The sequence below is a fragment of the Callospermophilus lateralis genome, chromosome 2 (genome assembly GCF_048772815.1).
Source record: "Callospermophilus lateralis isolate mCalLat2 chromosome 2, mCalLat2.hap1, whole genome shotgun sequence".
NCBI classification, from domain to species: Eukaryota; Metazoa; Chordata; class Mammalia; order Rodentia; family Sciuridae; genus Callospermophilus; species Callospermophilus lateralis.
Genome location: NC_135306.1, coordinates 149204194 through 149216891, shown reverse-complemented (window position 1 = coordinate 149216891; position 12698 = coordinate 149204194). Strand labels below are relative to the sequence as shown.

Here is a 12698-nt window from a genome sequence, read left to right as displayed (position 1 = left end):
AAGTTCATGATAAGTAAGTGGAAGCTAGAGAAGAAAATGGAAAAGAAAGGTGGGGATAGGGATCTCATGAAAATCAAAGGGTGATCAGTAGAATAGAGGAAAGGAACCTGGGGAGGTAAGAGGGAAGGGAAAGGGGAAATAGTGAGGAATGATATTGAAATTATATTATTATGTTGTGTTCATGTATAAATATGTAGCAACAAATCCTACCATTATGTACAACTAAATATGTCAATAGAAAATGTGAGGAAAAGAAAGTCCACGATAGGTCAATGTTCTGGGTACTATTAAATATATTTTAAGATTGGGTCTCATTTGAAATAGTGGTGTGTGTGTATGTCTGTGTGTCTCTGGGGACGCTGGGGATGTGTTTACACACACACACACACACACACACACACACACTCTCTCTCTCTCTCTCTCTCTCTCTCTCTCTCACTCACTCACTCACTCTGGAGTCCACACTTAGCATTCGGAAGACCATAATCAGAACTTGCATTTCATGGGCTAAGTCCTTCAGTTATTTTTGTTATCAGCCAGCATGTGAGGCTTGTTAATTATCATAATAAATGTTATAAATAATTTCTAAATTTTTAATTTTTGTAATATTTAAACAAATGTAAAATGAGAATAAAATGAACTTCCATGTATCTATAACCTAGATTCAGATTCATAATCAGTTGACAAACAACAATTTTTATTGTGAATTGAACATTATTCCAGATTCATGGGTTGTCTAGAAGTATTATATAGGCATCCATGCTCTTGTATGAACAGAGATTAAGAAAAACAGTGAATTTGGACCATTAAACCTTGTACAAAAATTAACTCAAAATGAGTAAAGACCTAAAACTATAAATAAGACAAAAACATACAGCAAAACTTCATGACATAGGATTTGGTAATGATTTCTTTGATAGGGCATTAAAGGTACAGTCAACAAAAGAAAAAATTGACAAATTGGACTTCCCCAAAATTGTTAAAATACATCAAAAGACATTATCAACAAAGTAAAAAGAAAAACTACAAAATGAGAGAAAATATTTGCAATCCTAGTATGATAAGGGATTATCTAGAATATATAAAGAACTCTTAAAATTCAGTAACAAAAAACCCAACGTGATTCAAAGATGGGCAAAGGACTTAAATAGACATTTCTCTAAAGATACCAAAAAGCCAAAAGACATAAAAAGATGCTTAACATCACCAATATTGAGGAAATATAAGTTAAAAACTACAATGAAATGCCAACTTCACACCCTTTAGGTTGCCTACTGTAAACCCCGAAAATAACAAGTGCTGGCAGGGACATGAAGTAATTGGAACTCTTGTGTACTGTTGTTGGAATATAAAATCCATGTGGAAAATAATGTGGTGGCTTATTATATGATCCAGCAATTGTCTTTCTTATTATATACCCAGAAGGACTGAAAGCAGGGACTTGAAGTGGTAACTGTGTGGTACACCTGTTGTGTATACTTTAGCCCACACAGGCTTCATAAATGAAGGTTCAGTTATGTGAGAAATCCGAAGGGAGTTTGAATTAAAGAGACAGACTCTAATTACCTTTAAACCAGCTCCAGGATGGTGTCTCCTTCCTCCAGCCTCAAGCTACCTATTAGGGTATCAAAGTTCACTGAAGAGGCCAGAAAGAGAGAGAGAGAAATAGAACACGCCAGAAAGTGGACTTTTATTGGGAAACAAAAAATTCTGGGGAAAATCCCATCCAATGAAGATTAAGGGGGGCAGAGTCCCAAGGTCAGGTGCGACGATTGGGTCTTCAGGGGTAGTGGCCAAACACGCCTCCACACGGACAAGCCCTGGGACCTTAGAAGGGTGGGAAAAGCTCTGAACACAAGGATGTGTCTAAGCGCCTCTTGCCCAGCCAGGGAGGTAACTCAAATCACGTGTGAGGATGACCTCCCACAGTACACAGCTGAAGTGTGGAAGCAACCCAAGTGTCAATGGGTGAGCAAAATGTAAACAATGATGGATTATTCAGTTTTTAAAAGGAATGAAATCTTGGGCTGGGATGTAGCTCAGTGGCAAAGCATCTGCCTGCATTCGCAAAGCCCTGGATTCAACTTCCAGTTCCAAAATAAAATAGGAAAGACACGTGGCACAACATGGAAGAATTTTGAGGACATTATGCTAAGTGAAATAGCCAGTCACAAGAAAGCAAATACTATGTGATTTCCATATAATGAGGTATTCAGAGTAGTCAAATTCAGAGAAACAGAATGAGAAATGTGGTTGAAAAGGTTGGGGAAGGGGACAATGGGAGGTATTATTTAATTAATGAGTATAGTTTTAGTTATACAAATGAAAAAGAGTTCTGGAGATGTTGCTGATGGCTGTACAACATAAAGAATATATTTAATATCAATAATAGTTAATGTGGTTACGTTTGGGTATTTTTTCACAATAAAGAACTAGAAAAAGTAATTTAGTGAGCACAGACCTATTTGTGTTTGGCTGTTAGTGGAAAATTCAACTAGCTGATTACAACTAGAAAATCAGTTGAATTCAGTTACTAAAATATTGCCTTAATGAACCTATCATGCAAAATGTTTATTGTAGTGTTTAAAAGAATAGAAAGCTGGTAGTGAGTTGATGATACTTATAGAACAGATTGTATGACACTTGAAAATTTAAGTGTGCTGTTAAAAAAAAAAATATATATATATATATATATATATAAACAAAAATACTTGTCATATATAAAGTTGCTATTTTCTGCTTTTTGATTATAGTCATCCTAGTGGGTATGAAATGGCATCTCATTGGTTTTAATTTACATTACCCTAATAACTAATAATTTGAGCATATTTTCATGTTTATTTGTCTTCTGTTTGTTTTCTTAGATGTTATGTCTGTTTAAATCTTTTGCATGTTTTTAAATTGGATTACTTTCTTGCTGTTAAATTTTGAGATATCTTTTGTGTATTCTGGGTATGAGTGGATATGAGTTTTTTTAAATTTTTTTTGTTATTTTTAAAAATTTAAATGAATTTGTTATATGATAGCAGAATGCATTTCAATTCATAGTACACATATAAAGCACAATTTTTTCATATCTCTGGTTGTATACAACGTAGAGTCACACCATTCATGTCTTCATACATGTACTTAGAATAATGAAGTCCATTTCATTCCACCGTCTTTTCCTACCCCTATACCTCCTCCCTTCCCCTTCCTCCCCTTTGCCCTATCTAGAATTTATCTATTACTTCCATGCCCGCTCCATTCCTATTATGAATCAGCATCCTTATATCAGAAAAATCATTTGGCATTTGTTTTTTTGGGATTGGCTTACTTCATTTAGCATTATATTCTTGAACTCCATTCATTTACCTGCAAATGCCATGATTTTATTCTCTTTTAATGCTGAGTAATATTCCATTGTGTATATTTTCCACAGTTTGTCTTTATCCATCATGAGAACTGCACTTTCGTATCCTAAATACCTCCCAAAGGCCCCAACCTCTTAATATGATGACATTGGGGGTTAGGTTTTCAAAATAGGAATTTTGGGGAGACAAAAACTTACAGTATATAACAGTGGTCAGCTGGTATTCACAAAGGCACAAAAATACTTCAATAGTAAAGAAAAGACTTTCAACAATAGTGCTGGAATAAACTGAACATCTTATGAATGAGTAAAAGTGAATCTTGATCTCTATACCATATGTAAAAGGTGATTTTAAAAACTCAATGTAAAAGCTAAAGCTATGCAGAAGAAACCATAAAATAAAAAGAATTTTTTTGACATTGAGAATAGGCAAAGATTTTCTAGAAGGAACATGGACTTTCTAGACTTTATGATCATAGAAAGAAAAAAAATTATATATTGGACTTTGTCATAGTTAAAAAAACAATCTGTCATTAAGGAAATAAAAAGAGCAAAGACTAGAAAAAATATTTGCAAAATGTGTATATTATCAGAATATTTCAAGAACTCTTGTAGGGCTGGAGTTATAGCTCAGTGGTAGAGTGCCTGCCTAGCATATGTGAGGCCCTGGCTTTGATCCTCAGCACCACATAAAGATAAATAAATAAAGGTAGTGGGTCCATCTACAACTAAAAAAAAAATGTATATATTTTTTAAAAAGAACTCTTGTAACTACTAATAAGGTAATAAATAAATAATGAATGAATAATAAAATGGCAAAAGGTTTGAACAGACATTTTACAAAAGAAGATATAATAGTAAGCCCATGAAAAGTCAGTGAACATAATTAGCCATCAGGAAATACTAATTAATACCATAGGGACATTGCCTTGTATCCTCTACAATGGCTAAAATTAAAAGACTAACAGTTCCCATGTGTGACAAGAAAATGTGAGAATGTGGATCAGCTGGAGCTTTTACACATTGGTAGTGGGAGCCTAAAATGGTATAAGTGGCAGTTGCTTTATACATTTAAACGTAATTACTATGTGATCCAGCAATTATACTTGCAGCTGTTAGGCCAACCAAAACAAAAACATTGGTCCATGAAGAGATGAATGTTCATAGCTTTATTTATAATAGCCCCAAATGAAAAAACAACCCAATTGTTCAGTACTTGAATGGATTAAAAAAAATTTGGTATATTCCTACAATGAAGTATATCTCATCCATATAAAGGGATATCTTAATAAAGTGAACAAATCTCAAAAAATATGCTGAGTGAATGATATGTGACACAAAGGAATACATGTTATATAATTTTATAATAGGCAAAACTAATCTGTAGTCATTAGATTGGTGGTTGCCTAGTGCTGAGTGGGTTAGGAGATTGATTACTGATGTGCTCAGAGGGACTTTTTTGGGTTGTAATAATTATTCTATATCTTGATTAGGCAAATATTTACATGGATATACATTTGTCAAAAGCCATTGAATTATACATTCCATGTGTTCATTTTAGCATATGTAGATTATATGCCTTGACATAGCTGAATTTAAAAAGTTAATTCTAAGTAAATTGTAGATTAAAATGTCATATAATAAGCTCCTTAAAGATAACACGGGAGAATATTCTTATGACCTCATGGAAAGCAAAATTTCTTAAATGGTGTATAAAGAGCACTAACCATAATATAAAAGATTAATAAATTTAACTGCATTAAAATCTGGAATTTCTTATCTTCAAAAGATGGTACCAAACTAGGTATGGTGGTTACTCCTGTAGTCCCCGCTATTCAAGAGGCTGAGGCAGGAGGATCCAAGTTTGAGGCCAGTCTCAGCAACTTAGTGAGACTCATCTCAAAAATTATTTTTAAAATAAAAAATTAGAAATGACAACCATTGTCCAGTGGTAAAGTGCCCCTTGATTCAATCCCCAGTACCAAGGGCATGGGGTGGAGAAGATAGTACTAAGAGTGAAAAATGTAAACTTCTATGTGAAAGGGGAAAAAGAAAAAAAAAAATACACACACACACACACACACATACATACACATATATGTGTGTGTCTTTTCATTTTTAGTCCATTTTCTCTTGCTATAATAAAATATCTGAGACTGGGTATTTATAAAGAATAGAAATTTATTTGGCTTTTGGCTCTGGAGACTGCAAAGTCTTAGAGCATGGTGTTGGCATCTGCCTATCATTTTGTGAGGACCTTCTTGCTGTGTCACAGTGTGACATAGAACATGACATGGTGAGACAGTAAGTATGCTCTCTCTCTTCCTTTTATAAAGCCCGTTATGATACTCCACCCTTACAACCTCATCTAATCCTAATCTCTCAAAGGCCCTGCCTCCAAATACTATTAACATATGAATTTGATTAAGTTTCCAACACTTGGACTCTTGAGGAACACCTTTAAATTGTAGCATACTTACATATCTTACATGTCTGTGTATTTTTCCTGACAATTGACTCATATCCAAAGAATAAAACTTAAACTTACTAAAAGGAAAAAACCCAAACATCTAAGAAAGCGAAGATATGAATAGCCATTTCATAGAAGGGGATTTCCAAGTAGTAAATTTAAGATTGTTCTGTACCTTTAGTTTTTAGAGAAATGCAGATTAAAATAATGCAGTACCAACCCACTGGAATGGCTAAAATAGACAGTATTGGGTGTTAGTAAAGCTGGAAGCACCTCTTGTTCTTCTACACTAGAAGGTGGGAGTATATAACTTGTATGTTCAATTTGGAAACTGTGGCAGCATGCCTATATCTTATGTCTTAGCAGTGTCTTTTTTAGACACTGTTCCATAGTGCACATACGCGTGGATACATACATACTGAAGGATGTTATGTATCCTTTAGCATATGTTGAGTATGTACCTTAACATAACTGAATTTAAAAAGTCAATTCCAAATAAATTGTAGATTAAAATGTTATATAATAACAAATATAATAAATCCTTATATAATCCATATAATAAATCCTTATTTATTTATAAATAGCCCAAAACTAGAAACCATGAATTCATATTTGTCACCAACAGAATGGTTAAATTGTTTATATACAATAATAGAATACAATAAAACAAAATGGGAAAGTATAAGCTACTGTTTGAGTAGGTTAATTATGGGTTAAACATACAAATAGAATGTTGTGTGATATAAGATAGTCAGTAAACATAAAACTTCATTTATGTAAAATTCAAAAATATCTAAAATGATTTTAGAGTGTTAGAAGCCAGAATCATGGTTACTTTTGAGTGAGGAAGAGGCGCAAAGGGGTATTGGTATTAAGCTATTTCTTTATCTGGGTGGTGGCTATGTATGTATATTTATTTTGTATAATTTTTAATGCCTTACATTTATGATTTATGTGCTTTTCTGTGTGTATATTTTGATTTTTAATACAATTTTTAAAAAAAATTTTTTTTGTTGTATTTGGACTTAATAACTTTATTTTAATGTGGTGCTGAGGATCGAACCCAGGGCCTCTCACGTGCTAGGCAAACGTTCTACCACTGAGCCACAACCCCAGCCTCATATTTTGATTTTTTAAAGTTTAATTTTTAGCTGGGTGTGGTGATGCATGCCTATAATCCCAGCACTCTGGAGGCTGAGTTAGAAAGACTGAACGTTTGAGACTCTGTCTCAAAATAAAAAACAAAAAGGGCTAAGGATCTAACTCAGTGATGGAGCACCTCTGGGTTCAATCCCTAATTTTTGCAAAAATAAATTTATTTATTAATAATAAGTAAATTTTAAAAATAGGCAAAGCAAAGATATTTTCAGGAAATGTATGGCATTCTTTTAAAAAAAATTTTGTAGTTTTAGATGAACAGCATGCCATTATTTTGTTTATTTTTATGCAGTGCTAAGGATCAAACCCAGTGCTTCACACATGACTGAGCCACAATGCAACCCCTAGTATTCTTGATAGTGTGGCTGAGTATGAGATTACATATAGAAGTAAACTTTTTCTCTGGTAATTGGCACCTGTAAATAGAAGTTATAAAAATAATTCCATTTATAGTAGTGAGCAGCTGCATTATATCTTCTTGTTTAGGTTCCTACTGCTTACATCTTATTTCTAGCTCCAGGACTTCTCTGTTATCCCTGCTACTGGGCCCATCATGGGAACTGACTCAGGCTATACAAGTTACTCTGAGGGATACTTAACACTCCTTGGAATGAACTTTGATTGGTGGGATGTGGGAGCCAATAGATATATATTTCTCTTTTTTGGTGGGTGGGGAGGATTGAATGTTTTTATTAAATAAATGAGTAAATAGCACAAATCAGCAGCAATAATTTTGGAAGGAGTGGGAACAAGGTGTAGGGGCAGAATGTAATTGTTCATATTATGGTCTTAAGGTAGCTTTAGAACTATGCATCAGGCTCATTGATTAGTAGTATTATATATTGCAAATGAGGAAGGGGCAAGACTAAATACTTAGGACCAAACCTTATGCTTTTTAGAAGACTGAATCAGAACCTTGCAAATTATCCTAATAGCAAGGTTTCTTCTTAAGAAGCAATTATCAATTATCAATCTATAATTAGCAAAGTTGTGAGTAAACTGAAGAACATCCTTTTGGACTTTGGAGGCTGACAAAAGGATCACAAGTTCAAGGCCAGCAACTTAGACCCTACCCTGTCTCAAAATTAAAAAAATAAAATGGGCTAGGATATAGTTCAGTGGTAGAATGCCCCTGGGTTGAATCCACAGTACTGCAGAAAACAAAGAATGCTTTTTTGGAAGGAAAGAGCTTCAGCTATTTCTGAAATGATTTAGTACTTTTCCATATTTTCATAATGTATTGTTTCCTTGTTTTATACCTTTACCCCAATTTCTCTGAAAAAAAAAATGTATTATAAGAAGGAACAGGATTAAAAAAGAAGATCGTCACCTTACATTTTGGAAATCATTCTGTTGTGGCAAATCATCTTAAAAATTAGAAGGTTTAATCCACAAAACTACAACTATCTTATATTTGATAAAGGGGCTAAAAGCATGCAATGGAGGAAGGATAGCATCTTCAACAAATGGTGCTGGGAAAACTGGAAATCCATATGCAACAAAATGAAACTGAATCCCTTTCTCTCGCCATGCACAAAAGTTAACTCAAAGAAGGAACTTGATATCAAATCAGAGACACGGCATCTGATAGAAGAAAAAGTTGGCTACGATCTATATACTGTGGGGTCGGGCTCCAAATTCCTCAATAGGACACCCATAGCACAAGAGTTACTAACTAGAATCAACAGATGGGACTTACTCAAACTAAAAAGTTTTTTCTCAGCAAAAGAAACAATAAGAGAGGTAAATAGGGAGCCTACATCCTGGGAACAAATCTTTACTCCTCACACTTCAGACAGAGCCCTAATATCCAGAATATACAAAGAACTCAAAAAATTAGACAATAAGATAACAAATAACCCAATCAACAAATGGGCCAAGGACCTGAACAGACATTTCTCAGAGGAGGACATACAATCAATCAATAAGTACATGAAAAAATGCTCACCATCTCTAGCAGTCAGAGAAATGCAAATCAAAACCACCCTAAGATACCATCTCACTCCAGTAAGATTGGCAGCCATTAGGAAGTCAAACAACAACAAGTGCTGGCGAGGATGTGAGGAAAAGGGTTCACTTGTACATTGCTGGTGGGACTGCATATTGGTGCGGCCAATTTGGAAAGCAGTATGGAGATTTCTTGGAAAGCTGGGAATGGAACCACCATTTGACCCAGCTATTCCCCTTCTCGGTCTATTCCCTAAAGACCTAAAAAGAGCATACTACAGGAACACTGCTACATCCATGTTCATAGCAGCACAATTCACAATAGCAAGACTATGGAACCAACCTAGATGCCCTTCAATAGACGAATGGATAAAAAAAAATGTGGCATTTATATACAATGGAGTATTACTCTGCATTGAAAAATGACAAAATTATAGAATTTGCAGGGAAATGGATGGCATTAGAGCAGATTATGCTAAGTGAAGCTAGCCAATCCCTTAAAAACAAATGCCAAATGTCTTCTTTGATATAAGGAGAGTAACTAAGAACAGAGTAGGGACGAAGAGCATGAGAAGAAGATTAACATTAAACAGGGATGAGAGGTGGGAGGGAAAGGGAGAGAGAAGGGATATTGCATGGAAATGGAAGGAGACCCTCAGGGTTATACAAAATTACATACAAGAGGAAGTGAAGGGAAAGGGAAAAAAATATATAAGGGGGAGAAATGAATTACAGTAGAGGGGGTAGAGAGAGAAGAGGGGAGGGGAGGGGGGATAGTAGAGGATAGGAAAGGCAGCAGAATACAACAGACACCAGAATGGCAATATGTAAATCAATGGATGTGTAACTGATGTGATTCTGCATTCTGTATACGGGGTAAAAATGGGAGTTCATATCCCACTTGAATCAAAGTGTGAAATATGATATATCAAGAACTATGTAATGTTTTGAACAACCAACAATAAAAATTTTAAAAAAAATTAGAATGTTTTCATTAACCCTGGGAAATAATACTTAAATTTACTGGTAACTACAGGAAACTACAAAGGTTTGAGCAATCTTTTTCTTTTTTGTGGTGCTAGGGATCAAACCCCAAGGTCTCACATATACCAAGCAAGTGCTCTACCCTCTGATTTGAGCAATCTTTGAAGCTGATTAAAAATGGAATCAAAACTGTCTTCCATTTTGTACTACTCTACTACTCCCTGATGTTTCCACAAAGCTTGTTTTCTGGGATTAATAATCCAGGGGGTGGGGGTGGGATTTCTGTGATCCTATACTCCATTGCTTGAACCTTTTACTTTGGTTTGAGGGCTTTTGAGAGAAACAGAGTAGATAGATAGATAAATAAATAAAACTCAACTGACAGACTCATCAGCACTATCAACACAATAGAGGGAAGAGAACAAGATTAATTTGGGAAAGGAATGAGAAAGAAGAGGCTTGAAAGAGAAGACAATAAGGGCAAGGTGGTGGCAAAGAAAAGTCTTGGCCTTAGAGCAAGTCCAATTCCAAGGAGTGGGTGCTGGCAATGGGAGCTCTCCAGAAGTTGAAGGTGCTGTACTCTAGGAGGGTATCGCCTTCTGCCTTTTTCTCATGTTCTACTCCTGTTGCTTGCCAGATCATTTTGCCAACACTGCTGTCCTTGATCTTGTAGGTGGGTGTATCTGACAGACCCAGGCCTTCCAGCTCCAACAGATCCAGTTCTGGTATAGGCGTCCTCCAGAAAAGAAAGGAGCAGTACTGGCTACTCACAGGGTCCCTCTTAGTTTCCTGTTATCAGTGAATTAGCAGAGTGTTCCAAAGATGGAGAGAGGGCCTCAGGAGCTCTGGGGTCTGCTTGGGGAAGGAGGAAAAGGAAGCTGCTGAGGTTCGGAAGGCTTTGTCCCCTCACTCCCTCTCCCTCCGCCCTCTCCACCCTCTTGGCTAATTTGAATGATTATGCTTATTTTATTTATTTGTTTTTTGACCATCTTGTAATGAATTTCCTACAGTTTCTCATATTGTCCCTGACGGCTGAGCCAACTGTTGCGCCTCTTTGTTTTGGCTCTCTCTTTCCCTTTTATGCTACTACATCCTCAAGTCCTGCTTCCCAAGAAAGTATTAATGTATTAAAATACCTTTTCAGACTGCTCAGGTCCCACCATAGAAATCACCTAAATCAAAATGTCAGTAGCTCTGAAGTTGAGTATCTGAAGTCAAGAGGTTTACTTTAAAATCCAAGCTCTTCAGTATTCAGTCTCTGTAACTTTGGAAATAACCACAGAGTCAACTTTTCAGGTCTATAAAATGATAATTATAAATAGATACAAATACAGTCCATAAGGATTAAATGAGATAAGCTTTATAAACTTAATACCTGGAACAGAGAAGATTTCAGTAAATAGTAGCTATTGATATTTCTTATTCATGTTTATTATGCTACTTTCTGACCCTCCCTGAGGAGTTTTCAGTATAAAAATACTTTCCTAGAGCCCAAGTTTTCATATCATTTGTTGGGGTTGGGGGTTGTACTGGGAATTGAACTGAGGAACACTTAACCCCAGCCCTTTTTATATTTAATTTAGAGACAGGGTCTCACTAAGTTGCTTAGGGCCTTGCTAAGTTGTTGAGGCTGGTTTTGAACTTGCCATCCTCCTGCCTCAGCCTCTCGAGCTGCTGGGATTATAGGTGTACACTACCATGGCTAGCAAAGTTCTCATATCCTTATAAATGACCACCAAGGAACAAAAAACTCACTTCCTACAGAACTGGGTTATGAGGATATAGTGAAAACAAGCCTCCAACTCAGATTTGTTTTTTCCTGCTACACTCTCACAGCATAGATCACTTCTGACATCAAGCCTGTGACGCTTTTCCAGTCACCAAGCAAGTAATCAGTTCTATAGTGAATACCAGCTGGGTGTCCCCTAATTTATTTATATTTTGACAGAGTCTACTTGGAGATAGTCTCAGATTCCATATGTTCAGGGATCGATCCCTATGGATGCCTCTGGTTGGTTTGCCTATGCTTCTAACTGATCAGCTATAAATTGCTGTTCCCAAAACTCCCTCCTAAAATAGTTTGATTATTTTGCTAGGGTGATTCACAGGACTCACGGAAATACTTACGTTAACCAGTTTATTCGAAAGGATATCATAGGGGGCTGGAGTTGCAGCTCAGTGGTAGAGCACTTGCCTAGCATGTGTGAGGCACTGGGTTCAATCATTGGCACCACATTAAAATAACTAAAAGGCATTGTGTCCATCTATGACTTAAAAAATTTAAGAAGCAGAAAGGATATCACAAAGGATATAAAAATGAAGAGATACATAGGGCCAATCATGTGGAAAGGAATATGGAGCTTCCATGCCCTCTCAGGTATCCTATCCCACAGGAGCCTTCCTGTGCTTAGCCATTCAGAAGTTCTCTGTACCCTGTACTTTCAGGTTTTTTCAGTTATGCTCATGTGGAGCATGATTGAAACATGGACAATTGTGTTCAAATGTGAGTGGGCAAAAAGGGTATGATGTAATGCTATTATACTACCTGGGGAAACTTAGTGAGGCCTGTTTGTTCATTCTTCTTGGCATTTCTGTGTAGCCTTCCTGGGTATAGGTAGGACCCCTCCTGAAATGGAGAGGTCTTTGTGTGGTCCTCTATTAGACAAAGTAGGCAAGAGAATTTCTTTAGGGTCAGGTCCAACACAGAAAAGGTGACAGGCGGAGTGTATGGGGGGCAGGAGAAGGTCAGAGAAAAAGCGATTTTGATTTCTTGAGGCCTGAAATGCC

At 36.1% G+C, this 12698-nt stretch overlaps 2 protein-coding genes across 2 annotated transcripts in view; one reads left to right on the top strand and one right to left on the bottom strand.

Moving 5' to 3' along the window:
- Positions 1 to 12698, top strand: part of Rnf169 (ring finger protein 169) — a 104145-nt gene that overhangs the window by 55842 nt on the left and 35605 nt on the right. The gene's annotated exons all lie outside the window — the stretch shown is intronic.
- Positions 10422 to 11766, bottom strand: LOC143392108 (protein AF1q-like). Its single transcript, XM_077108740.1, has 2 exons — positions 11746 to 11766; positions 10422 to 10700 (listed from the first exon to the last, which is right to left on the bottom strand). The coding sequence occupies exons 1-2, from the start codon at positions 11764 to 11766 to the stop codon at positions 10422 to 10424; spliced, it is 300 nt and encodes a 99-aa protein (XP_076964855.1).

Bases quoted from the DNA above. Each gene is read 5' to 3' on its own strand.
- LOC143392108 (XM_077108740.1), bottom strand. From the start codon at position 11,766: ATGTCAGAAGTGATCTATGCT. The intron at 10,701-11,745 runs GTGAGAGTGTAG...CACTGATAACAG, and splicing joins TGTCAGAAGTGATCTATGCT to GAAACTAAGAGGGACCCTGT.